Source organism: Dendropsophus ebraccatus, chromosome 1 (assembly GCF_027789765.1).
Source record: "Dendropsophus ebraccatus isolate aDenEbr1 chromosome 1, aDenEbr1.pat, whole genome shotgun sequence".
NCBI classification, from domain to species: domain Eukaryota; kingdom Metazoa; phylum Chordata; class Amphibia; order Anura; family Hylidae; genus Dendropsophus; species Dendropsophus ebraccatus.
This window is the reverse complement of record NC_091454.1, coordinates 5,138,077-5,165,786: the sequence shown is the minus strand read 5'-3', so window position 1 is coordinate 5,165,786 and position 27,710 is coordinate 5,138,077. Positions and strand designations below refer to the sequence as shown.

The window sequence follows — 27,710 nt, the reverse complement described above, 5'->3', positions numbered from 1 at the left end:
TCTGTCTTGTAGAAGGGGCACTCCGACAATTTTTTTTTTTTTTTTTAATCAAATCAACTGGTGTTAGAAAGTTATGCAGATCCGTAATTTACTTCTATTTTAAAATCTCCAGTCTCACAGTACTTATCAGCTGCTGTATGGCCTGCAGTGCTCTCTGCTGCCACCTCTGCCCATGTCAGGAACTGTGCAGAGCATCAGCAAATCCCCATAGTAAACCTTTCCTGCTCTGGACAGTTCCTGACATGGACAGAGGTGGCAGCAGAGAGCACTGTGTCAGAATGGACAGAATACACCACTTTCTGCAGGACATACAGCAGCTGGTAAGTACTGGAAGACCTGACATTTTTTTTATTTTTTTTTTGCTAGAGTACCCCTTTTAGGGCGGCTATTTTTTTTTTTATTCTGGGCAACTCATTTGTCACTCAGAACCAATCTAGCCAAGCCTTGCCCTATACCCTTATATTTTAACGTTGTCGCCGTATAAACGCTGCTTGTCTTCTTTCAGTGTCTAATAATCGGTGCAGGACCCTGTGGGCTTCGCACCGCCATTGAGCTCAGCTTCCTCGGGGCTAAGGTGGTGGTGGTGGAGAAAAGGGACGCCTTTTCCAGGAACAACGTCTTGCACTTGTGGCCGTTCACCATCCACGACTTACGTGGTCTTGGGGCCAAGAAATTCTACGGGAAATTCTGTGCCGGAGCAATTGATCACATCAGTGAGTATCCCACATGCCGCCATCTAGTGGCTGTGGCCGACATTGCACACTGCACCTGACATGTTGCGGTGACTTCATCCGCTGGCTCTCGTCTGACACATGACATAATGTGATTTCTCTGCAGGCGATAGGAACTTCATAGCGATATCTTCTCTGGGAGTTGTCACCCATCTTTTCCAGCCTATATTAGGATATATGATTATGAGATGTAACAAGCCACAGTGTCTGAGATATAGAAGCCATCATGGTTGCCGCCTAGCTTTCCCAGCCATGATTTAGACCCTTTAAGGCAATGATGTCAGAGGGCGGCTCAGGACGCAGGCAGTAATATGTATGGGAATGTACGCATTATATAAACATATGTATTCTCATTACCCAGGGGTCTCTGGCTGTGGCCGGGCAGCCACCTGACCTTTCCCTGCGCCCCCGCTGTATACATTTCATTGTTTTGTTCCTTGGTGTGGATTTACATTCCTCTCCGGGGTTAATGGCTGCCGGCGGTGTCAGATGCACAGACATTCCCTGGCGAGTATTCACAGTACAGGCCGGCAGCCATGCCAAGCACTCAGGAATCCGCAGCAAGATGGAGTGTGATCCCGGCCAGTCCAAACATTCGTACTCTCCTCCTCAGCTTGTTTTGATTTTTAATCCTGGAGTCTCGGGCAGCACAGGGCGCAGTACCTGATCCAGCCAGGAGAGGGCGCACCCTGTTGTCTCAGCAGCCACTGTCACTCATGTCGTAGCTGGAACTTGTAGCCAGGCATGAGTGAGGAGGGGATATAGTGGGTGCTGGTGGTCTGGGATCTGCCCCCATCAGATGCATCATAAAGCCCCCGGGCACATCCCACCTCAGTGGCAGTCTGACCACTGGCCCCGCTTCTCCATTCTATCCTAGGTATTCGTCAGCTACAGCTCATCCTTCTGAAGGTCTCCCTCATCCTCGGGATCGAGATCCACGTCAACGTCGAGTTCCAGGGGTTAGTGGAGCCTCCTGAGGATCAGGAAAATGAGCGTGAGTTATCAGAGCACCTGGTGGGGTGGGTAAGGGGCAATAAGGGGGCATGTAGATGGGTAAGGAGGCAAGGGGGGCATGTAGTAGATGGGTAAGGGGGTATGTTGGTGGGTGAGGGGGGCATGTTGTAGGTGGATAAGGTTGCCCTGGGGGCATGTTGAGGGTGGGTAAGGGGGCACTGGGGGGCATGTTGTAGGTGGGTGAGGGGGGGCATGTTGTAGATGGGTGGGGGGGGGCACTGGGGGCATGTTGTAGGTGGGTGAGGGGCTGGATGTTGTAGATGGGTGAGAGGGCACTGGGGGGCATGTTGAAGATGGGTGTTCTCCATTAGGCATATACGGTGGAGTTCAGTGACACTCCGGAATCAGTAAAGCAGAATGCTTTAACATTACTACACGGTGATGTCACTGACCCCCCCCCCCCCCCCCCCCCCCCCCCCCTGTTTTCCCAGGCACTGGCTGGAGAGCAAAGGTCCACCCCAAAGGTCACACTGTATCAGAGTATGACTTTGATGTCATCATTGGCGCAGACGGCCGGAGGAATACATTGGCCGGTGAGCATCCCTGAGGTTACGGCTGGATCTGACAGTACGCCACCGGCTCTCACCTCTCATCTATTTACTTTCTCACTTTTGTCAGGTTTCCGAAGAAAAGAATTTCGGGGCAAGCTGGCCATCGCCATCACGGCCAACTTTATTAACCGGAACACAACAGCGGAGGCCAAGGTGGAGGAGATCAGCGGTGTCGCCTTCATCTTCAATCAGAAGTTTTTCCAGGAGCTGCGAGAGGCGACAGGTCTGTGTCCTGAGGGGTCACTGCTCCACATTGCCTAGATATAAAGCTGGATGACCGTGATCTCTTCTGCCCTCACAGGGATCGACCTGGAGAACATCGTCTACTACAAGGATGACACTCACTACTTTGTCATGACGGCGAAGAAGCAGAGTCTGCTGGAGAAAGGGGTCATCATACAGGTCAGTGATAGGTCACAGGTCAGACTCTGCAATAGACAGGACATGTATCCTTATACTGTATATAGGTGACTCCAGTGCACAGCCCGGCTGTATTTGTTCTCACCATATCCTCTTTGGCTTCTTCCCCTTCCCAGGATTACGCAGACACAGAGATGTTGTTGTCACGTGCCAACGTGGATCAGGAGGCGCTGCAGAACTACGCCACAGAGGCCGCCCGCTTCTCCACCCATCAGCAGCTGCCCACACTGGATTTTGCCATCAATCATTACGGGCAGCCGGACGTGGCCATGTTTGACTTCACCTGCATGTACGCCTCAGAAAATGCCGGTCTGGTGCGGGAGAGGAATGGTCAGCGGCTGCTGGTGGCTCTAGTCGGCGACAGTCTGTTAGAGGTCAGCGTACTGCTGTGATTTCATAGATCCTTTTATGTATAGACAGACTTTTATCGATGTATAATAGCCTCATGTATTATACCCCGTAACGTGTATGTCATTGTATCCACAAGCCTTTCTGGCCAATGGGAACCGGCATCGCACGAGGCTTCCTAGCTGCTATGGACTCTGCCTGGATGGTACGAAGCTGGGCCCATGGAGCGAGTCCTCTAGAAGTGCTGGCTGAGAGGTATCAAACAGTCTATCCATCTCCATTATACCATTCCATTATATATCCTGTACTGATCCTGAGTTACATCCTGTATTATACTCCAGAGCTGCACTCACTATTCTGCTGGTGGGGTCACTGGGTACATACATTACTGTTCCTGTATTATACCCCAAAGCTGCACTCACTATTCTGCTGGTGGGGTCACTGTGTACATACATTACTGTTCCTGTATTATACTCCAGAGCTGCACTCCCTATTCTGCTAGTTGGGTCACTGTGTACATACATTACATTACTGATCCTGTATTATATTCCGGAGCTGCGCTCACTGTTCTGCATGCCGGTGTGTAGGGCACTGTTCTCAATGATGCTGTTCCTCCTCCTTTCAGGGAGAGTATATACAGGTTACTTCCTCAGACAACACCAGAAAATGTGAGCAAGAACTTCAGTCATTACAGTATTGACCCCACAACCCGCTACCCCAATGTCAACCTGCAGTTCCTGCGGCCGAGCCAGGTGAGCCCCGTTCTCCCCGGATCTGTAGCTCTGTCTGTGGTTGGGGGTGTCTGTCCCTGTGGTGTCCTCACTGTATGGATATGGGGGTAACATCCGTATACTCTGTAGCAGAGTGTCTGTACTCCCCATAAACTGTATTCCCCTCATATCCCCCCTGACTGGTTTTCTGACCTCTGACCTCAGGTCCGACACTTGTACTATTCAGGAGAAATGAAGGACGTCAATCTGGAGATTGGGAATTTAGTGAACGCCCAGAGGACGCCTAAACTGGGCCGGAATGGTGAGTGCTGGAGTCTCCCCTCCCTGTCAGGACTCCTGTGTACTTTCCCTGTATAATCGCCATCTTCCTTCTCCGCAGAGTCGGTGGCGCGCACCGGGAAGCTGCTGAGCTGGTGTCAGAAACAGACGGAGGGCTACGCCGGAGTCAGTGTCACTGACCTCACTATGTCCTGGAAAAGCGGCCTAGCCCTGTGTGCCATCATCCACCGGTACCGGACGGAGCTTATGTAAGAGACAAAGGGGTCATGTGACACATTGTGCTAGGTTGTTAAATGAACACAGTGACACCATCTCCTTCACTCTCCGTATTCTGTGTTGTTGTTTCTGTTACTATGTGTAGAGGTGTAATATAGCTGAACAATGGCTGCCAGGAGCGGGGTAACCCAGCGTCCTACCTGCCATGTCACCCCTGCCCTCTGGGCATCAGAATCACTATTTCCTGTAAGTGATTTCTGCCTGTCCGGTAATACGAGGCAGCACGACGAAAGTGCTCTACTAGTGTGTGTGTGTGTGTATATATATATATATATATATATATATATATATATATATATATATATATATATATATATAATATAATCACACGCATACATTGTGTGTGTGTGTATATGATACATTGTAACACACCCTGCAGCACGTCCACACTACACCCATACATTGTAACACACCCTGCAGCATGTCCATACTGCGCCGATACATTGTAACACACCCTGCAGCATGTCCATACTACGCCGATAAATTGTAAAAGGACGCTGGTTGACCTCAGGGAGATCAACCAAAACACCGCAGAGACACCATCACGTGTCTCAACGTCAGTGTATTCTAGAACATTGCCCCCTGGGAAATCGAATATGCAAAAGAACACTGCAGAGACACCATCACATGTCTCGACGTCAGTGAACTAGCCAGACCTTCCTCCGGGAAGGAACAACCAAGCCAAAGCGTTCTCCAGTCAAGGAAACCACTTCAGCAAGGTATCCATCCACAGACAGCTGTTTGTAACACACCCTGCAGCATGTCCACACTGCGCCGATACATTGTAACACACCCTGCAGCATGTCCACACTGCGCCGATACATTGTAACACACCCTGCAGCATGTCCACACTGCGCCGATACATTGTAACACACCCTGCAGCACGTCCACACTGCGCCGATACATTGTAACACACCCTGTAGCATGTCCACACTGCGCCGATACATTGTAACACACCCTGCAGCATGTCCATACTGCGCCGATACATTGTAACACACCCTGCAGCATGTCCACACTGCGCCGATACATTGTAACACACCCTGCAGCACGTCCACACTGCGCCGATACATTGTAACACACCCTGTAGCATGTCCACACTGCGCCGATACATTGTAACACACCCTGCAGTGCGTCCATACTGCGCTGATACATTGTAACACACCCTGCAGCTGTGGGAACAGGGGCTGGGTCAGGACAGGTTTTGACTGCGCCATTACATATATTGATCATGTGACCTCCTTTGCTCCTCCCCCTTGGCAGAGACTTTGGCTCACTGGATGAGAGGAATGTAGAGAAGAACAATCAGCTGGCGTTCGATATCGCGGAGCGGGAGCTGGGAATCTCCCCCATCATGACTGGAAAAGAGATGGCGTCTGTCGGGGAGCCTGACAAGTTATCCATGGTGGTGTATCTCAGCCAGTTCTATGAGATGTTCAAGGAGACCACCAATTCTGGTAAGAGGGGCTCTAGACTGGGGGTGGGGTCTCTTATGTCTGTGATCGGTATCAGAGAGGAACAGATTCATGGTGTTGTATCCACAGAGGACGCAGAGCAGAACCTGGATGAGAAGGCAGCTCTGCTGGCCAGCACCAAGTCCCCCATCTCCTTCCTGAGCAAGCTGGGCCAGACCATCTCCCGCAAACGCACCCCTAAGGTAGGGCCGACAGTCACATGCTCACAGTGATGGGGTCTGGGAGTCTGAACCCCCCACTTGTCACTACAGTTTTCTCTCAGTTAACCCTTTCCCTTTCGCTCATTTCTTTATATAGGACAAGAAAGAGAAAGAGGTGGACAGCTCGGGCAAGAGACGGAAGACCAGCCAATCAGAAGACGTAAGTGTCATGGCTTCATGCCTCATTACGGGCTCTGTAGAGGTTTCATTGTGTTCAGTGCCCATAATAGGAGCTGCGTACACAGAACGGGAGAAGGTTATCGTGCTCAGTGTTTATCCCTGTCACTCCTAGGAGGAAGGCCCTCGATCCTTGCGGGAGGAGAGACCCTCCTTAGTCAGCGCCCTGACTGACCGCCGCATCGATGCTGCTGTCGGAAACCAGAACAAGGTGAAATCCATGGCGACTCAGCTGCTGGCCAAATTTGAGGAGAATGCGCCGGCCCCAAACACTGGACTGCGGAAACAGGTAGGGGGCAGCGTTACACTTGACCGCTATCACATTTTGTTTTCTTGTCCTAGTGAGCCTGTCATCCCTTTCATGCTGCTGGGGTCGTCAGGCCACCCAAGCTTTGATTGATAGATCTGTCTCTATACCCAAACAGGGAGAGCTCTGTCAGTCAGGATAGGTGGAGAAGAGCCACGGGGACCGCCCTGGTGACTCGGACAGCATGATAATGATGTCAGATTCCACTTATAGTTTTTTTTACAAAAAAATTATATTCTATTAGAAAATCTCCAGTCTTCCAGTACTTATCAGCTACTGTATGTCCTGCAGGAAGTGGTGCATTCTCATCAGTCTGACACAGTGCTCTCTGTTGCCACCTCTGTCCATGTCAGGAACTGTCCAGAGCAGCAGCATAGAAAACCTCTCCTGCTCTGGACAGTTCCTGACATGGACCGCGTTGGCAGAAGAAAGCACTGTGTCAGAATGATAAGAATGCACCACTTCCTGCAGGACGTACAGCAGCTTATAACTTTTTTCTACCTGATGATTTGGAACATTTTTTTTTCACCGTTTAAGGATTAAAGAGGCCTCTAGTTACTTAAAGGGATCAGTAATATATATATAGGAATAGTGGGCACCGCTAAAAGTAAGGAGTGCTAAACCAATGCATATAAGTAACAGACAACTCCCCAAAAAGACAAAAGCATATGCACAAAAAGGTAGCACATCATAATAATACTTTATTGAGACAATAACAAAATATACAGAAAAATACCATAAACTATGCAGGGGTAAAGCAATAAGGGAGACAAACCCCAAACACTACCCTACATTAAAAACACTTAAAATGTCAACATGAGACCCGCCGGCGTACCAGCAAGGTCTAACAACCACTCTGACCCCGGACCATATGGGTTCTAACAAAACTGCCTAAGCAGTATCCCTATGACATATGACATCAAGAAAAATAATTAATATGAACAAAGGGTAGATAAATGAAACGATCACCAAGTGCAGTCCAAAAAATAATAAGAAGCGGGTCAGATAGGCAACAGTCACCCCACGCGTTCCGCCGCCCAGCGGCTTCCTCAGGGATCAGCCCTGAGGAAGCCGCGGAACGTGTGGGGTGACTGTTGCCTATCTGACCCGCTTCTTATTATTTTTTGGACTGCACATGGTGATCGTTTCATTTATCTACCCTTTGTTCATATTAATTATTTTTCTTGATGTCATATGTCATAGGGATACTGCTTAGGCAGTTTTGTTAGAACCCATATGGTCCGGGGTCAGAGTGGTTGTTAGACCTTGCTGGTACGCCGGCGGGTCTCATGTTGACATTTTAAGTGTTTTTAATGTAGGGTAGTGTTTGGGGTTTGTCTCCCTTATTGCTTTACCCCTGCATAGTTTATGGTATTTTTCTGTATATTTTGTTATTGTCTCAATAAAGTATTATTATGATGTGCTACCTTTTTGTGCATATGCTTTTGTCTTTTTGGGGACTTAAAGGGATCAGTCATCACATAACATTGGGACATGGGGGCGATGAGTGCACAGACCACCCTGCCCCTATGACCTCCCCTTTTATATCCATCTGTCCAGTCCTCAGGCCCTCCATATTACATGCTGGAGAGTCCAGGATTTTTGGCCGTTGCTGGATCTCTGGTGATCTCCATGTTATCATGGCTGTCAGGGTCGGATACATTGATTATGTCACTGGTTTCTACTACCCTGTAGTCACATTGTGCAGCCATTACTCCACTCTCTTTTGTGTTGCTCATGTCTTTTCTTTTCTCCCCTCTCTTTATGTCCTCTCCTCCTCTGTCACCTCCTCATGTCCCTCCTGGATGCCCCCCAGAAACCCCTCCTGCCCTATCAGCAGCGTTTACTGGAGCAGGCTGCCCTCCGGCAGACCGAGCCCCAATGGAAACAGGTAACAAGGAGCCGCATAGGAGTGTGCACCCCGCTTCATGCACCCCCAGACAGACCCTTATACAGGCCAAGGTGTCCCCAGACTGCATGCCCATGCTGGGACATGTGGTTCACCACAGCTGCCGAGCCCATTATTATGGTACTACTTTGGGTCTTCTGCAATCTCTCTGCCGGGGGAGGGGCTGGTGGGACATGCTTGGACCAGGGGACTGGTAATTTACATAGATTATAGTGGGCAAACAATAATTTGTCTGCTGTTCCTTCAACCTGTAAGTTACTGAAGGGTTAATCTATTCCTTTGCTGTAAAGAGCTATCACAAGGTTTAAGGATTTGTATAATTGGTTTCCTCCTCTCTAGTTAAAGGGATTATAAATAGGTAGTTCCCCTCTAAGGATCTCCCCTCCTGCAGATGCTGTACTCCCCCACGGTCCACCATCCTCTGTTACATTCTTGCACTTTCTCCCCTCCGTCATTCATAAAGCCCAGGACCACCGAGGTTCCCCGGACCTGCCCTAAAAAGGTCATCACGCTGTGTACGGGGACGTGGCCTCGCTCCTACCTGCAGGTGACTGGGGGGTTACCTCCCCCGGGGTTCACAGCTTCTGCCTGGCAATGACCCACGTCCCGTGCCTATGAGCTGCTACCTGAGATGCCACAACTCCAGTGAACGACAATCGGCTGCGGGCGATGGTTCATTCACCTTCATTGGCTGCAAATAAAGTCCGGTCACCTCCAGAGCTGCGCTCACAATTCTCCTGCCGTATTGCATTGTGATTGTAGTGTTGATACCACAGCACAGCACTACATAGCTGAGAGGTGAGGAGAGTGCTGAATGCAGCTCCAAAGGTCACTGCTTTAACCCTTTCATGCTTTAGTAAGGAGATGGATTTTTCCAGGTTGGGACTTAGGGGACGCACTTTTCAGGCTGATGCTGACGGGTTATTTTGGGGGTCACAATATGGGTCAGTGGTCTTGTCTGTGAGGCTGTCATGGTGCGGGCACGGTATTACCAGCCTGCCTGGTTTGGTTCTTGGTGTGCCATGGCTGCTCCCTGCCTTACACCTGCTTGGTGCGTTACCTCTTAACCACGGCTGCGCATTCGTCACCACCTACGCCAATATGGCGGATGTCTCTGGGCACTGTGTACACTCACACGGCTTTCCTGCACATCTGGAGTTTGGCGCACTCTGCCCTGTGTGCGGTGGTGCCGCTCCCTCTCTTTAAAACCCTATATCATTCCTCTTGTATACAGATTTTTCTCTTTGTTGTGTTTGCTCTTTTTATTTCTCTTTCTGTCCCATCCACAGAGGAGCCCGCTGTCGTCCAGCTTCCGTGGTGAGAGGTGTGCCAGCCTAGAGAGGGTAATGGCAAGGGTGTGACCTGTGTGCTTTGCAGTGATGACACCTTACTGCTTTGTGTTTGATAGGCTACATCTACACTCTCATCTACAGTGGGGAGGTATGCGGTATCCCGCACCTCTCTCCTCATCAGAACCTTCTATAACACAACAAGAGACTGATGTGGAGGTATGAGGCATCCTGCACCTCTCTCCTCATCAGAACCTTCTATAACACAATAAAAGACTGATGTGGAGGTATGAGGCATCCTGCACCTCTCTCCTCATCAAATCCTTTTATTACACAACAAGGGACTGATGGGGAAGTATGAGGCATCCTGCTTTCCTCTCTCTTCAGCTTTCTAAATCAGTTCTCACTCACTGATCACCTCTTCTGACCTGATAACTTCCTGCAGCTGAGCTGTTAGTGTGTTAGCGTGATCTTACTATAAATCTCCTATCCTGATACATTGTAACAGGGCAGGTTTTTGGTATTGGGATGTATATAAGATGGGCTCTATTCATTCTCTATGGAAGCGATCACCCCATAATCAGCCAGTGCCCCTCAGGATAGGGAATAACAGTCTCCGATGGGAATACCCCTTTAGGTTCCCATTCACTGACATGTTTTTAAATGCAGCCCCCCAGTCATTTATCAGATACGCAGTGTCAGCTTCCATTTCTACCACTAGGTGGTGCTAGTGAGTGCTGTATACCTCTGTAGTCACTCTAAGGGTGGCCCCTAGATATCCCATCCTGCTCCCATCCCCCAGAGTTGGTTAGTTTGGCGCTGACTTTGTCCCTGTCCGGCGCTGACACCTCTCTGTACCCCCCAGCTGGACTCTGAGCCCGCCTGCCGCTCCCCGGTAGAGCAGTGGCAGAATTCAATGGCCTTGCGCTCCACCGAACGCCCCTTGTCCCCTTCATATGATGAAATCCGTCAGGTAGCGTGTTCCCGACGTGCTGTGTGTGTGTACAGCTTTACCGCATGTGCATGTCATGGTCACCCTGGATGGCCGCCACAGAGCCGCACAGGCAGACTGTCTCCTCCATTGCCGCCATGTTAGTGGTGATGGCAGATATAAGGGAACACACTCACATACTGCTTCACCACGCTGGTTGGTATTGGAATGAACGTGCTGCTAACCGCTGGAGACGCGGGAAGAGGTACAGCAGGATATAAGGATCCTAGGGATTGAGCTGCTGCCGTGTCACATGACTCTTGTAACCGGAATGCGCCAGGTTTCCATGCTTGACCACCGAGTGGAAGCGTTTTGGCAACTCATTGGATTGGATATGGATACCATCTACTAATCCGTATCACCCTCAGCACGGTGTGTGTGACCCCCACTCACCCTGACACTGCGCCCCCCCCCCCCCCCCGTGTGGGTGTGACCTCTGCCCTTTCACCTCTCACCTGCCATTCTTTTTGTTTTTTTCTTTGTGTTGGATTCCTTCTTATCCCTTATAGAAATACATAAAGCTTTATACAGGTGGAGTGAGCTCATTGGCTGAGCAGATAGCCAATCAGCTGCAAAGGAAGGAGACCCCCAAGCCTCTGTTTGGGAAGAAAGTGGTAAGCGGCGTTCCCGTGCTGATATGTACCACAACTCATTTATCTTTAGTGTTTCACTTTTTTTTTTTTTTTTGTTTTGTTAATATCTATGATAAATTTGCTTTGTTTGTTTTGTTTAACGTCAGCGCCCCCTGGTGTTCAGTCGAGAATTAGACCTGAGCTCTGCTGACACTATATGATGATGTCCTCACAGGATAGTGAAGTGTTAGAGCCACGTATTAACACTTTCCTGCCCTCTGTTTCTATGCAGGGGTCCTTCAGGAAAGAATTTCCCCAGAACCTGGGGGGCAGCGACGTATGTTACTTCTGTCACAGGAGAGTGTACGTCATGGAGCGTCTGAGCGCAGAGGGGAAATTCTTCCATCGGAGCTGCTTTAAATGTGACTACTGCAATACCACCCTGCGTCTGTCCTGCTACGCCTACGACCTGGAGGACGGTAAGGGCTATAGGGGTGGCACACCTTACACATACTTGGGGAAACTAAAGAGAAGGCCTGCTGCGGGTGGTAGACAATGTTCCTGATGGGGTTAAGCAGCAGCCGCACTCCTCGCTGCCTCCTCTGTGCTGTATGTGACATTGACATCTCTTTGTTCCTTCACACACTGCCACATTGTTACGCCCAGACGATGCCCGGCTGACAGGCCATTCTCCCCCTGCTCCCTGCACCCTGCCCACAGCTTGGACACTGCTGCCGCATCAAAGCTTCACCCATTTCTTCCCATTCCTCTCTGCATCGCTTGTTCTATGCGGCTTCTCTGCTGTTTTTAATTTTTTTTTACATTTTCTCTTCCCCCCCCCCCCATAGGGAAATTTTATTGCAAACCGCACTACTGTTACAGACGTTCCGGCTACAGTCAGCGGAAGAGAGCTGCTGCTCCGGCACAGGTCAGCAAGGTGAGTGATACAGCTGCCTGTATAATAGTCCTGTCCCTTCATCTCTGTATATAATTTTTGCCCTGGGGCCGGTCGTCCTCCTAAGCCTCCTGGTGTGTGAATAGAATACCAGAAGTACAGTAACGACTGACACAAATACTTTATATACATAAATGATTAATATTTCTGATTCTGCAGGAGAATAAAGGAGCCGGGAAGGACGCCCCCGATGCTGAAGATCCCGGACGAGCCCCCATGTTGCCCCTTGCTGCTGCAGAGAAGACTCCAGGTACCCGCAGTTCCTTCCTGCGGCGCGCTGTGAGCCTGTGTTCCCTGGCGCGGCGGCTACCGAGACTGGTGTCCTCCGTAAAGAGTCTGCTCTGCCAAGACCCATTGGACTGTTTTTTCATGTGCCAGCTGACGGTGTTTGGTCTTCCCTTTCTCTATGTCCAGTCTGAGATTCTAATGCAGATATTGGGGGAGTTTCCCTGGTCGCCGGTGCCCTGAGGGGATTCCCCGGGATATCTCATTCTCCTGCTGATCTGTTGGGCTGTGAGTTGTAGTGATTGTGTATAGTGTTCATTAATAGACATCACGTCCAGTCATGTGACTTGTACCTGGTGTCATCTCTACTACGTGGCAGTCATCTTATAGGAAAATAGGAAGCAACTTGTCATATAGTCTAAAAAGGAAAACCTTCTGCTGTTCTATGTCTCCAGCTCCTGTACAGAACAGTGTGTCTCCAAGGTAACAGACGACAAGCTCCATGTAGTCAGACCTTGCAGTCAGGCTCCTTTTCATTACTGTTATACATTGGGCAGGTTACACAAAGCATGACTGCAGATTCAGACTACACAGGGCTTGTCCCTTGATATCATGGAAACGCATAGCTTTACACAGAAGCTGTGGACACAGAACGGTAAGAGACTTTCTATCTTTTATTGGTGTAGGTGGTGGATCCTTCTTTTGAAGGGAACCTGTCATCCAGGAGTGCAGGGCCGAACCCACCCTATCCCTCAATAGACTGCCCAATGCTAACCCCCTCCTGCTGGTCCTGCTACCGCTCCGGATGCCGTTCCTGACGCATCCTGACTTCATATGGACATCGGACTCATCTCTGCTTATTGGCATAATGAGCATAAAGAGGAGGCAGCAGCAATTTCCTGGCGATGGGACCGGCATCTGGAGCGGTAGCAGGAACAGCAGGAGGGGTGAGCATTGGGCGGTTCATTGAGGGGGTAAAGTGGGGTCAGCCTTGAACTTCCAGGTGACAGGTTACCTTAGGGTTATCCAGAATTAGACACAGTTGCTTTCTTTTAGAAACAGCACCACCCCTGGACGGTATTGCAGCTCAGACTTTGTAATAGCGCACACATCCTGAGGAGAAGAATGGAACAAAACAGCCACTTATATAGATTTTATTATTCAATTCCAATGATTACGGCGTTGGGTAATATAAGTAAGACTGATGAGCCGCAGGGATGTGACCATCTCCTCACTGAGCCCAGGGTTAGTACTTTGTTTTATGTTTTATATTGCTGTCATTTTATTCTTCGCATGTTGGGAGTTGTAGTGAGAATGCGGTTATTTCTTGTCTGAGATGTTAGAAGGAAGAACGGGTAACCTTGTAGCCACTACCAAAGGCGGGACACTGTTTTATAGAGTGTGATAGTGGGGTGTGTTTTTTTTTTTTTTTTTAGTTTCTGCTGTGAGAAGTTATTAGATCAGGCCGCTATTATATTGTACAGTGAGGGCAGCCACTGCCCTGTTTGTTACAGTGAGGGCGGCCGCTGTCCTGTTATTTGTTACAGGGAGGGCGGCCGCTGTCCTGTTATTTGTTACAGTGAGGGCGGCCGCTGTCCTGTTATTTGTTACAGGGAGGGCGGCCGCTGTCCTGTTATTTGTTACAGGGAGGGCGGCCGCTGTCCTGTTATTCGTTACAGTGAGGGTGGCCGCTGTCCTGTTATGTGTTACAGGGAGGGCGGCCGCTGTCCTGTTATGTGTTACAGGGAGGGCGGCCGCTGTCCTGTTATGTGTTACAGGGAGGGCGGCCGCTGTCCTGTTATGTGTTACAGGGAGGGCGGCCGCTGTCCTGTTATGTGTTACAGGGAGGGCGGCCGCTGTCCTGTTATGTGTTACAGGGAGGGCGGCCGCTGTCCTGTTATTTGTTACCGTGAGGGCGGCCGCTGTCCTGTTATTTGTTACAGGGAGGGCGGCCGCTGTCCTGTTATGTGTTACAGGGAGGGCGGCCGCTGTCCTGTTATTTGTTACAGGGAGGGCGGCCGCTGTCCTGTTATGTGTTACAGGGAGGGCGGCCGCTGTCCTGTTATACTGTTATATGTTGCAGGTATTGGGGCCGCTGTCCCGTTAGTTTGGTCTCGGCACATTGTTAGTTTGATACTTGAAATATACAAATGACTATTTTTGTTTTGCACTATTTTAGTATCGGTTCATCACAATTTCTATTTATACTTTTATACACAGATTTTTGTTACTTTTTTTTCCCTCCATATTTTGGGCACTGAAAGAATTACTGGTTTACGTTGTAATGTGATTAAGCTTTGGTTGTGAAATATCGGTACAGAGTTTAGGATGTGCTGGTAGTTGTTATAGTGTTAGGCCCTCGTTCCTGTGTTATTTTATATATCTATACTTGATGACCTGTTACATTATCGGCAGAACCTTTTGCAGGTTTTTATTGTCTTTTTTTATAGTTTTTGTTTTTTTAGTGTCACCAGAATAACTGTGTGTGTATATATGTCTATCTCTCTATCTATATATCTATATCATATATATATGCACAGCTATTCTATGTGTATGTATATATATTAAAAAAAATAAATAAAAATAAATTATATATATATATATATTTTAGCGTGTGTTCTGTTACAAGAAATCTGCTGAATTTTATTGGCAAAAAATAGTACTGAGACGGGCGGCTGAGCTCTGCTGGTGGGCAGGGGGTGTCATGGCTGCCAGTCTGCTTACCCGGGTTATATTGCCTAACATGCAGAGCCCAGGTAGTTCCCATCTGATTATTGGCTCTCCGGCCAGCTCTACAAAAATTTCTACTATCCCTTTATTCAGATTTTTGTAAGAATATTCTGGTTGTGCGGCAGAAATCCTGTCAGTATTAGGATTGGTGGCCTCCTGACCGTCCTGTTCTCTGTACACACAGGAGATGCTGTATTACGCTCTAGATGGCGGGCGGCCATTGTGCTGTATTACGCTCTAGATGGCGGGCGGCCATTGTGCTGTATTACCCTGTAGATGGCGGCCATTGTGCTGTATTACCCTGTAGATGGTGGCCATTGTGCTGTATTACCCTGTAGATGGTGGCCATTGTGCTGTATTACCCTGTAGATGGTGGCCATTGTGCTGTATTACCCTGTAGATGGCGGCCATTGTGCTGTATTACCCTGTAGATGGTGGCCATTGTGCTGTATTACCCTGTAGATGGCGGCCATTGTGCTGTATTACCCTGTAGATGGCGGCCATTGTGCTGTATTACGCTCTAGATGGCGGCCATTGTGCTGTATTACGCTCTAGATGGCGGCCATTGTGCTGTATTACCCTGTAGATGGCGGCCATTGTGCTGTATTACCCTGTAGATGGCGGCCATTGTGCTGTATTACGCTCTAGATGGCGGGCAGCCATTGTGCTGTATTACCCTGTAGATGGCGGCCATTGTGCTGTATTACACTGTAGATGGCGGCCATTGTGCTGTATTACCCTGTAGATGGCGGCCATTGTGCTGTATTACACTGTAGATGGCGGCCATTGTGCTGTATTACCCTGTAGATGGCGGCCATTGTGCTGTATTACACTGTAGATGGTGGCCATTGTGCTGTATTACCCTGTAGATGGCGGCCATTGTGCTGTATTACACTGTAGATGGCGCCCATTGTGCTGTATTACACTGTAGATGGCGCCCATTGTGCTGTATTACACTGTAGATGGCGCCCATTGTGCTGTATTACGCTCTAGATGGTGGCCATTGTGCTGTATTACACTGTAGATGGCGGCCATTGTGCTGTATTACCCTGTAGATGGCGGCCATTGTGCTGTATTACCCTGTAGATGGCGGCCATTGTGCTGTAGGACACTGGATTGAGGTGTTTAGTGTGTATGGTGGTTGTGTGTGGTGTCGGTGCTCCCGGTGGGCACCAGTTATTGTATCCTGGTACTATGCTGTAGATGTACAGTGTTATATTACGTATATGGCGGGATCCATGTTCTTGCTCTCATTTACCTGGTTGGGTTACAGGTTTATTACAAATATCCGTCCTGCCTCGCGGTCATGTGACGCTCAGCGGTTGCTATGGATACCCAGAGGTTTCTATGACTTGTTAGGATGGGCGGGCCTCAGTATAATAGTATATATCAGTGTTACTGGCTGTATAATCCTTGTGCTTCATTCTGTCTGTGTTGTCACCATGTAAGTGTCCTCCTCTATCCTCCGTCTCCATAGTAACGTGGACTCTTCTGTGTTCTTGCTGGTACTGAAGACCGTGAGGCGCATATCCCTTTAAATGTCGGTGTACTCACCATTACTCCTAATCCTAATAAATGTCCTGCTATTACGTGAGCTATAAAACCGCAGCAACACAGCCGATCCCCTGTAGATATGAGGGATCTCAGTCCCCCTTCCCCGAAGCATCGCAGTAATGTTATACCCCCCCAGCACAGCACAGCAGCCGCACCATATGACTCCACGGGTTACACTGTGTAATATTTAGCATTTCTTGTATTGTATTAATCCTTAGTTACATCGTATGTCGTCCTCCAGTCACCTCCAAAGCTGCTGTCATTACGACTCCCATCATGCCCTGGCAGTGTAATGGTGGATGCAGCTTTGGATGTGATTGGAGCACGGTACAGGATGTAACTGGATCCCAGCCCCCTCTTAGCGCCTTGTTGTCATGTGACCCCTAAGGCTCCACCCCTTGTGCCCTGTCTCCGTATCTTCCTGTGTCATGCTCTGTAATGTTGTGTTCCTCCACTTTTCTCTGTTGCACTTTTTTAAGTTAATAAATTAAAGCTTTCATTTTTTCCCCTGGTTTCTGAGTTTTTTGTTTTCCGGGGGCGCCGTCACTTTAAATGTTTGGTGTAGCTTCACTTCTCTATGTCATTTGATGGAAAGATTCACATGTTATAATCCACTCACACCCAAAGCTGCACTGACCTTACTCCTCCTGCCGCTACTAGAGAGAGCCCAATGTGAACAGCGCAGAAGCCAGAAACCGGGGGGAGTGCAGCTCCGGATGTGACTGTAGAAACTGGGGACACCTCCTTTTGTTATAGTAACAGCTGAGATGTATAGCGTCTACAGGTGCCAACTCAGGTCAGGCTAAGGCTCTGGCTGTCCAGGCATGATGGGAATTGTAGTTCTGCCAACAGCTGGAGGGCGGCAGTATATGATCCAGCCAGTAACACCGCATTGTGCAGAATGCTATATCATTGTTCACCTGCAGAGGGCAGCAGCAAGGACAACATTATTAAAATACATCCTCTTCCCCCCCTCCCCCTCCATCAATAAACCTTATCGCTTTTGAAGGTACAGAAATTTGGCAATTTTTTTTTTTATAGTGTTTCTTGGACATGAATTTGCTTTGCTGGCTGGATCGCAGCACAGCGCCTCACTGCTTTATAATAATTATAGGGGTTTGGAATCAATTCATTTTTAAGATTTTAAATTTATTATTATTTCTCTTCAGAAACACAAATTATATGAATTATCTTTATTTTTATTTACGCTGCACATTATATACTGTAATAAAAAGGGATATTTCAGTTTCTCCAGTGTAATATTGCCGGGCGGTGGTGATTCACATGTAGACGTCCAGGACTATACAGATAGATACAGAAAGCCCAGGGGAAGCTGCAGTAAATACAGAAGCACAGCACATACATCACACTGTGGGGTCCTAAGGATATGGATAGAGTCCATACAAAGTATGAGTGCACGTACAGTAACTACACCGCCACCTAGTGGAAACCGTCCAGATTCCAAGGTGTAAGGATTCCTGGTGATAGATGTCAGGCAGATCCATCCCCCCCGGAGCGCCTGCTGTCCGTCTGTCTTTTCACCCCACGCTGTGTTCTTGTCTTGTAGGTCCTACTATAAACGGTGTAGAGGATCACACTATAGCCAAGAGACTGCGAGCCACCCCCGAGAGGATAGAGCTGGAGAACTACAGAGTGTCCATGCAGAAAGAGGAGCTGGAGGAGGTGCCGGAGGAGACGCTGGCCGAACACAACCTCAGCAGCCTGCTGGATAAAGGAGGAGAGGAGGAAGAGGAGGCCGCCAGCAGGTGGGAGCACACAGGGGAGAGCAGGACTATAGCAGTTAGATACTACTGGGATATAACTGTGTTATTACTAGTGTGCTAAATGTGTTGGCTTTCCTCCTTACAGTAGCTCTGAGTCTGAGATGGAGGAGGAGGAGGAGGAGGATCAGGAGGAAGGTGATGATCTCCTCCCGTCCTCTGATCTCGGTGGTGTGCCCTGGAAGGAGGCTGTGAAAATTCATGCAAAACTGAAGGGAAAGAGTGCGGATGAGATGGAAGACATCAATGCTGGGGAGCCTGGTGTCAGTGAAGAGGAGGAAGATGAGGAGGAATATGAAGATGAGGAGGCATCTAGTGAAGGTCAGTATAGATTTAGTACATTGACAGACATGAGATCCCCTCCCCTCATAGTCAGCACAGTATATGTCTTCTGACTTGGTTGGGAGACGGTGTGTGTGGTAATTCTCGAATGATCCCTATTAGGGTTTCCTGGGATTGTATATAATAAAGCGTTTAATGCCGGACTTATCCCTAATTCTGTCCTTCTATCTATATGTGGGAGATGACAGTCAATATGGCCTCCAGAGAGCAGCGCCTTATACATAGATGTTCATTTGCCCTTTAGGACCCTGGAGACGCTGGGTGACAGCTCGGTGCTTATTGCTGATCACCCAACTTTCCCAGGAGCTGTTATAGTAGAGTACAGAAACTACAACCCCCCTGATGACTGTCAGGCTGTCTCTCCATACTATACATTGTAGTATACCCACATCTGGAGTTGGACAGGATACAGCCAGTGGTCTCATGTATTTGGGGGTGGTGTGTGAGCCCCCCTCCGGATCCCCTTCATGGAGTGAAGCACGAGGATCTGTTGTCTCATGACTTCCTTCTCTCATCTCTGTCTTTCTCTGCATCTCTCTCCCTCTCTCTGTGGGGACGGGGAGGGTGACTCCATTGCGCCCTCTTGTGCAGAGGGTGAGTATTGCCCCTGGGAGAGAGAGCTCCAGCAGGGTCTATGGCTTCAGCGTATCTCTGATGAAGACACAGTTGGTACATTTAAAGGTATCCCTCCGCTGCCACCACTTTATATTGCCTCCCTTCCCCCCTTATTCCCAGCAAGGATTATTAACACTGGGAACCATTCTCACCACTGCTCCATGTCATCATCTACTCCGCTCACCTCCAGAGCTGCGCTCACATCTCCTGCCTCCTCTGTGATCACTGACACTGCAGCACCTTAGCTGAGATCCCACGCTTGCTGCAGTGCATTGTAGGACACCAGACGACATGTGTGTTGCCAGAGTCCAGCAGGGGGCAGCAGTGAGATGTGGAGCCCTGAGAGCGGTCAGTGGTGCAGGATGCTTCCTGTGTGCATGGCCTCTGATATGGAATTAATCTTTTCCCTGCATGGGCTAATTCCAAGGCTGGATGGGTAATAACCTCCTGGGAGGCGATCACATGACCTGCAGCTGGGGTCTTGCATGGTGCCGTTCTATCTCATCAGGTTGGGGTGCTCTTATATAGTTTAAGAGTAGTAGTTCTGGAGATGCCCGGATAGTGCAGGAGACCTCAGATCATGTGCTACAAGGAGCTGGGATCTGATTGGCCGCTGCAGGTAGCTGCGAGTCCTATGCTCGGCCAATCAGTGAGTCCCCTATAACTGCATGTGTCAGTCATTGCTGGGAGTATACAGTATATACAGGTATACAATATATACTAATAGCCTGTGCTCATGTGTCTGGTCTGTACAGAGTGACATCTAATATGTGGGGTGTGTTCCGGATCTCTGCTTGCTGTCAGTGAATTGGTTCTTATTTCCTTGTCCGACCTAATAACTCTTACCTGTGCTGACACACTGTTACGAATCCATGATATATATAAGAGGATGAACATTGGGGAGAGTTTCCATTCACTGACAGTAAGCAGAGATCCTCATATTGGATCCATTATACAAGGGTTAGATGGGATAAGGTGGTCACCTGGTCTTCTGTAGGTGATAGGGATGGTGGGGTTGCTGGTGCTGATATTAACCCTTGCACCCTGCTTTCTATATCTATATCTTGCATCTGCTCTCTATACCAACCTGCCGCCCTCCAGCTGCTGCAGAACTACAATTCCCATCATTCCTGGACAGTTGGAGCTTTGGCTATCCAGACGGCATGATGGGTGTTGTAGTTTTGCTGGAGGCCGTCACCTCTGCTGTTATCGCCTATCTTGATATATCTGTCTCTGCTGTCTCTGTTCTCATTGTCTGTCCTGTACCTCATGCCTCCTCCATCCTCCTCGTGCCTCTGTCCAGCCGGAAACCTGAAGCTGCAGCAGGCGCTCACCCCCGTGGACCCCATGGAGATTAAAGCGGACGTCCACTGGACGCACGTCCACAAGGTTAAGGAAGAGCAGGAAGGGGTTAACACCGAGGGGGAAGAAGTGGGCACGTCTTCTCCTTCTAAAGGTAACGCCTCCTGCTGGCGGCGCGGAGAACCTGACACACAATAACACTCGCCATGTTAACCTTTTAGCTTTTTGTGTAGGTTGGCAGGTAAGGTCATATAACACTGTGATGAGTACCCACCGACAAGAACTACAAGTCCCAGCATCTCCCTCCCTGATGAGAAGGTCTACCTCTCATACCTCCGGGTCACATGACACATATATACTCATATGTTTTTTTTTTCCCCTATTCATTTTGTCGCAGTGCTCCAGCTCCCTTCCCACCGCCATGATCCTGTAAGAGCGTGGCTGGAGAGCGTCTCCGGAGGTAGATGATGGGGGGAGATGGCTCCCCCTCCTGTAGTAGAGCACTGTGGTCGCTGCCCCGCCACCCGCCCTGCATGCTCTTTCTGCTCTTGCTTGATTTGCGCCATTTTGCCCCCCACGCATGGTTCCTGTCACCAGAGGCCGCTGGTTATCGATGATTCATTATCCAGCCGGGGTCTCGTCCTACACCTTCGGCTGACGCTAGTTAGAGAATTTGGATCTGCCGCCTTGTAGCCTGGATAACATGGCTGAATACGACATTGAGAGCTCTGCCTGCTGTCAGTGATTGGGGGCGTCCTGGTCGTGTCTGGCCGTCGCTGAGGGGTTGTCACAGTGGATCAACGCCCCGGGAGATGTTTCCACTCACTGGCAGCAAGTGGAGGACATGACAGTGACCTGATGGGCCCCTCCACTGTATTCATTATAATTCTAGTGCTTTATTTTAACCCTTTGCTGCGTTGTCTGCCACATTACAGAAGGAAACTAAAGGATTGGGCTGCTCCATGACAGGTTGTGTCCAGATGTGGCGCTGTGTCACTGTGACGACCGCCATTGGGACATAGAAACATGTGCAGCTTTGTTACCCAGGACTGTGTTTGGCCCTAACCTTAAAGGGGTATTCCACTCAAACATAACTTTTGATACATTGCTGCCCGTGATGACTGTAACAATTCCTTCCATACTTATCTATTATCTATCTATTCAGTCTCCTTTCCCCAGATTTCTGCTGCTGCTTTCTGCTGAAGACATAAAAATCTGTGTGTGAGCTTTTCTCTCTGTCTCCCCCCTCCTCTCCCCTCCCTTCTGAGACAGCAATGTAAACAAGTCCCTGGCTGTATCTGCAACGCTTCTTTGTAATGCTGGGAGGGTTAAGCTGAGGTCAAGTTGCTGATGAAGTCACTGTGATTAACCCAGCATTAGAAAGAAGCTACAAAGTTGCAGCTACAGCCTGCCAGGGACTTGTTTACATCAGCTGTCTCAGAAGGGAGGAGGGGGAGACACATAGAAAGGCTCACCGAGATTTTTGTGTCTTCAGCAGAAAGCAGCTCAGGACTGGGGGAAGGAGACTGAATAGATAATAGCAAACATGTAAGGAATTGTTAGTCACACCATGGGCAGCAACATATCAAAAGAGGATCTCCAGGGTAAGGAAAAACACAGTGCTTACAAAAACAGCGCCATCTCCCTCCGCCAGCATATATGTAGTATTGCAATTCAGCAATATTTACCTCATCTAAAAAACCTGAGGACAGGGATGACGCTGTTTGTGGGAGAAAGCAGCCATGTTTTTCTAAGCCTGGATAACCCCCTTTAAAACCACTGAAAATCTGAGAATTAACTTGCTCTGTAGTAAAACCCAATATCTCACCTCTCAGTGCTGTAAGTAAAGGTGACCAGAACACAGGATGTGTGTCAAGTGGTCATAGTGGGATATTGGGGGCACTGCAGTAGTTAAAGGGGCACGCTAGCGAAATTCTATTTCTTTCAAATCAACTGGTGTCAGAAAGGTATATAGGTTTGTAATTTACTTCTAATTAAAAATCTCCAGTCTTTCATTACTTATCAGCTGCTGTATGTTCTGCAGGTAGGGGTGTATTCTCTCCAGTCTGGAACAGCGCTCTGCTGCCACCTCTGTCCATGTCAGGAACTGCCCAGAGCAGCAGCAAATCCCTGGAGCAAAGCTCTGGACAGTTCCTGACATAGACAGAGGTGGCAGCAGAGAGCACTGTGTCAGACTGGAAAGAATACACCACTTCCCGCAGGACATACAGCAGCTGATAAGTACTGGAAGACTGGAGATTTTTAAATAGAAGTAAATTACAAATCTATATAACTTTGACACTGGTTGATTCAAAAGCAAAAAAAAGCCCCTTTAAGAGTTACCCTTTAAATAGGCTTTTATGTGTTACCTGTTTTCTCCCAGCAGGCGGCAGCGTTGCACAGTGTTCTCAATATGGCAATGACTTATGCCCCGCCCCCATAGGCAGGCGTTCATGTTTTGCCTTCTGTATTATGGCTGTGGTCAGTCCATAACACTGATGGTAAAATACAGATGACGGACGCTCCGCTGTGCGGAGCTCGAGATGTAGATCAGATCCTAAGAATTGCAGGATAGTAACTGTATGAAGGAATTGTTACTACTTCCTGTAGATTAGGTTTGGTATTACTAGGTGCTGGTGGACTACAAGCCCCAGCGTACATTGCTGCAGTGGACACTATTACTGTGCAGCGCCCCCTCTGGCAGGAGATGGCCACAGCTTCTTGTCTGCAGAGCTAACTAATGTGAGACTTTCCAGGAACTAACCCGGAGGCCAGTGTGCGGCCTGCTGTGTGTGACTCCTCTGCTGCCTCCTCTGTCTCTGCTGCCTCTCCTCTAACGTCTCTCTTTATCTTCCCTGGTGGTCTCTGCGCCGCTCCCATCTCCTGCCCCGCTCCCTCAGCTGCCTGTGAGGATGAAGAGGCCGAGGCGGAGGTGCTGGGGACCGATCTTGCAGAGGCGGGAGCCGGAGGTGATGGGAACACGTCTGCGGATCTTGGTGACGGTACGTGGTCTCTGCTCGCTGTCTCTTCTGGTATCTGTGCCTGTTCTGTCCTATTCTATGTTTCTTTAGGCCTCCATACATGTTAGAGAGAAGGTGGCAGGATCGCCTCTCTGTATATTGTGTATAAAGACCCCCCCGACTCTCCCTGGACAGATGCACTTAAGGGAGAAAGGGGTCCGCCATGTTGAGTTGTCTAATTCTATTGTTCTTGGAGTTATAAGCTGCCACCCCCTTAATCAGAACATATGGCTGTGCCCAGAGTTGATGTATAGGGGGGGATGGGGGGGGCACCTCCTCCTGTTTCAGCAGCAGGGACCTTGTGTGGATTGGCAGTGGTTCATGCACAAAGCACCACAGACTGAACGGGGGTTGGACTCCCTTCTCTTTCCTATCTTTCACACGTTATATCTTGTACATGCAAAGAAAAAAACACACAAACGGCGCTGCATGTGCAAGTCAAAACACACTTTGGAGAAACATGCATATGTGTTATACACGTTATATCTTGTTACCCAGATGACGACATCCCATCAGACGCTGAAGCCGAGGAGCGGATTCAACAGTCCGGAAGACTGAAGCTTAGACTGGATGAGGGTGAGGGCTCACACGTGGCTCTCAGTCTAAAGAACGGTAATAATGTGGCCACATTTGGAGGGTCCTCTCTGTGCCGATACACGTCCATATGGTAACATCCTGTTAGAGATGTACATACTTTGACTTTGTGTTTTCCTGCAGAGTCGGACAGAGGTTCCAGCTCGGTCGCAGTGACCCCTGATCCCGCAGTCCTGGCCGTCTGCAGCCCTAAAGCCGAGAGTGAGAAGGTGCGAGTGGTCACTGGGGTAAAGTTTCATGGTTTCCTAACTATTCCCTTAGATACTGAGCTTCATTGGGAGGTTAAGCACTCCAAGTGGTCAGGTGATGTAGTGGTTCTTGGATTGATCAGAGTTTTCTCTCTACAGGTTTCAGTGTTGTCTCCAAAGGAGCTGACGTCACCGAGCATCAGGTTCTTCCCTGAACCTTATATCCCTCACACCGGCAGTAAAGCAACAACTCCATTAGAGCCAAAGCCTTTAACCCCTGTCTCTCCAGTCCGTTCCCAACCGACCCCGACTCAAGAACTGGTTCCTCCCACATCTCCTGTGAAGTCCCCAACAATACCACCTCTGCTTCGCCCTCTTAGGTCACCAACCTCTCCTATCTGCTCTCAGCCCTTGCCTTCAGCAGACGGGGTCACTGCCCCCAGCACCACCAAGCCTCCCGTATGTCTACAGCCAAGTCCGCTCATCACTTCCACCCCACTAGCCAAACTGCCTTTCACCAGCCCTGCAGGGAAAACGGATATGTTGGCCAGCCCCAGTTCAGAAGAGGCTTTGAAACGCATTGACCTCATCGAGGAGTTTTGGTCAAAAAGTGCTGAGATTCGACGTAGTCTCGGGTTGACACCGGTGGAGCGGAGTAGAGCATCGGAGGTCAGTTTTCCATCCATGAATCCTTCTGCTCCTAAGACCCCGGTGTCTAAAACTACTCCGGATGATCTAAAGTCTCCAACGCCTAAAGTTCAGCATGTCCTGAAAAAAACCAATCCCAATAGACTGGACATAGAGCTACTGTCACCGCTCACTCCTATATCACCATCTGAGAAGGAGCTCAAGAGCTCCGAAGGTGAAAGGAGGGACCTGTCTACTAGTTCAGGCCTCGGATTGAATGGCAGTAACTCCAATACACGAACTGTGGCCAGCGAAAGCTTCAACACCTCCGACTCTGCTCTGCTGACTCCACCTTCTAGTCCACCACCCCCTCCACCACAGGGAGAAGAACCGGCTACGCTCCAAAGAAGCCTAACCTCCTGGCAGAATGGACCCGAATCCATCCCAACACTACAACAACCTCCCACAAACGTGACATCTCCAGAGCCTCCTCAACACCCACCAAAACTGGAAGAGGTTCGGAAGTCCTTCGTGGAGAGCGTAGATGAGATTCCCTTTGCAGATGATGTGGAAGACACCTACGATGAGAGAACGGATAACTCCAGCCTCCAGGAGAGGTTCTTTACTCCACCAACTAGTCGGGCAAAACTCCAGAGACTTCCCTTGACTAAGGAAAATGGTGAACTTCCATCTTTAGAGAGAGGCCACCATAGGAAAAGGCTTCTTCCACAGTTGACTCCTGAAGTGAAAGAGTTGGCTGAGGAGAGGATGAGGGCAAGGGAGAAGTCGGTGAAAAGTGCGGCCTTGAGGGACGCCATGGCACACCAGCTGACCAAGATGAAGCAGCTGGAGACAGTGCAGGCATCTCATAGGGGGTCAGGCTTGTCTTCCACCAAACTAGCAGAGTCCAGAGCTCTACCTGAGGCTACCACGCTCAGACTGGAGACTTCCAATGAACTCTTCCTTTCGCCTCCGGCCGCTGAGGGCTCCGCCACCTCCTCCGAAGGGTCCGCTGGTGGAAAACCCAAGAAGAGGCCTTCATTGTTCTCCCCGAGAAAGAAGGAGAAGAAGTCAAAAGGGGAGGCAAGCCGGCTGTCTGATAAACCTGACGATGGCACCAAACCTAAGTCACTGTGGAAGTCTGTCTTCTCTGGCTATAAGAAAGAGAAGAAGAAGAAGTCTTCAGATGAGAAGTCTACACCGAGCACTCCCTCTAGCACCAACACCGTGGACTCCGGGAAGGTCAAAGTGCCCAATGTGGCTCGTGGAGCAGGTAATGGCCGCATGATGGTTTCCTGATCCTTGTAAAGTGTGGATCTCGTTGTACAGGCCCCCGTTCTCACTTCTCTCCTCTCAATCATGTCTCCTAGAACTTCCCCTAAGACGTCACCTGAGTTTCTCTGAAGATTCGGATCTTTCTAGTGATGACGTCTTGGAAAAGTCCTCACAGAAGTCCAAGCGGGAGGTAAGTGGTCACGTGGTTCACACTTTCAGCCTCCAGAATTTTTTTTCTTCGATAATTTATTCTCATAACTTGACCCTTCCGTCCCTCAGCGCTACCTTGACACCAGTTTCCATGTGGATAGAGATGAGGTATCGTGTCCTGCGTGGCTGAGACGTTATTATTGTATAGTACTAGATACAGTATGTAGCTCTCGCTGAGTGAGTAAAGGCTGAAATGACAGTCTCCTCCCATATTCCTGAGGATAGGCCATAGATCCAGGGCTATGTCCTCCAACCCACCTTCCTTACCACAGTGTTCTGCACAAATGGAAACTCCCTAGTGATGGCGCCAAGGCCTGGTGACCATCTTGATAGGTCACATGGCACAGCCAGGGGGCATGGACACACCTATTGGGGTAGATTGCTTATTTTATATACAGATCCATTGGCAGTGCCCCCTGCCCCCTTTTGGTATGAGGGAAAGCTGCAAATTATGATAGAAACATATTTTGCAGCTTTTATGCTCCATAACTGGGTGGCAGTGCCGTAACGCATCCCCCTCCCCGGTATACGATGGTTGAAATGTTCATGTTTGTTACTCGTGTAATGTACTAGGCTTATTTGTGTCACAGCTAGCCTCCCAGTCTGTCGTTGTCTTGTCTGCTCTGCCGTCCGCTCGCCGCCAGGTCCTGGCGCATTGTTAATGGTTCATTTTACCAGACCAGCTGATTGTATTAATCTTGTAAATCACGAGCCGGCAAAATGGAGACGTCTGTATGTGAATTGCCTGCTGCTATACTCTGTATACTGGAGGAGTAGGTGTCTGTAATATTATATATACACACATAAATACAGTGCTGCCTTGGATTAGGAGTATAATTCGTTCCAGGACCTCGCTTGTAATCCAAATCACTCTTACACCAAAGCAAATGTTCCCATAAGAAATCACTGATATGCAGACAATTGGTTCCACCCCCCAAAAATCTTTGAAACAGCTGGATGTTTGATATTATAAGTTACTATACAGTATAGCAATCAGCATGTGGTGTATATAACACAGCAGCAGC

General features: G+C 49.1%; 1 protein-coding gene across 16 annotated transcripts in view; it reads left to right on the top strand.

The window, feature by feature from the left end:
- Positions 1–27,710, top strand: part of MICAL3 (microtubule associated monooxygenase, calponin and LIM domain containing 3) — an 80,499-nt gene that overhangs the window by 36,080 nt on the left and 16,709 nt on the right. For 4 of the 16 annotated variants that reach the window (XM_069964275.1, XM_069964307.1, XM_069964268.1 and 1 more), the window contains exons 3-34: positions 506–713; positions 1,609–1,725; positions 2,177–2,278; positions 2,364–2,519; positions 2,598–2,698; positions 2,833–3,090; positions 3,204–3,319; positions 3,690–3,816; positions 4,000–4,096; positions 4,175–4,322; positions 5,611–5,804; positions 5,892–6,004; positions 6,120–6,182; positions 6,315–6,488; positions 8,323–8,397; positions 8,879–8,962; positions 9,705–9,758; positions 10,570–10,677; positions 11,205–11,309; positions 11,560–11,746; positions 12,116–12,204; positions 12,382–12,472; positions 18,299–18,497; positions 18,601–18,833; positions 19,446–19,535; positions 20,773–20,925; positions 23,672–23,773; positions 24,290–24,403; positions 24,509–24,612; positions 24,733–26,473; positions 26,571–26,665; positions 26,755–26,793. In XM_069964275.1, the coding sequence (XP_069820376.1) occupies positions 506–713; positions 1,609–1,725; positions 2,177–2,278; positions 2,364–2,519; positions 2,598–2,698; positions 2,833–3,090; positions 3,204–3,319; positions 3,690–3,816; positions 4,000–4,096; positions 4,175–4,322; positions 5,611–5,804; positions 5,892–6,004; positions 6,120–6,182; positions 6,315–6,488; positions 8,323–8,397; positions 8,879–8,962; positions 9,705–9,758; positions 10,570–10,677; positions 11,205–11,309; positions 11,560–11,746; positions 12,116–12,204; positions 12,382–12,472; positions 18,299–18,497; positions 18,601–18,833; positions 19,446–19,535; positions 20,773–20,925; positions 23,672–23,773; positions 24,290–24,403; positions 24,509–24,612; positions 24,733–26,473; positions 26,571–26,665; positions 26,755–26,793 (5,637 nt within the window). Of the gene's footprint in view, positions 1–505; positions 714–1,608; positions 1,726–2,176; positions 2,279–2,363; positions 2,520–2,597; positions 2,699–2,832; positions 3,091–3,203; positions 3,320–3,689; positions 3,817–3,999; positions 4,097–4,174; positions 4,323–5,610; positions 5,805–5,891; positions 6,005–6,119; positions 6,183–6,314; positions 6,489–8,322; positions 8,398–8,878; positions 8,963–9,704; positions 9,759–10,569; positions 10,678–11,204; positions 11,310–11,559; positions 11,747–12,115; positions 12,205–12,381; positions 12,473–18,298; positions 18,498–18,600; positions 18,834–19,445; positions 19,536–20,772; positions 20,926–21,168; positions 21,232–23,671; positions 23,774–24,289; positions 24,404–24,508; positions 24,613–24,732; positions 26,474–26,570; positions 26,666–26,754; positions 26,794–27,710 lie in introns of all 16 variants that reach the window. The other 12 variants (XM_069964320.1, XM_069964328.1, XM_069964298.1 and 9 more) reach the window with 10 other exon arrangements.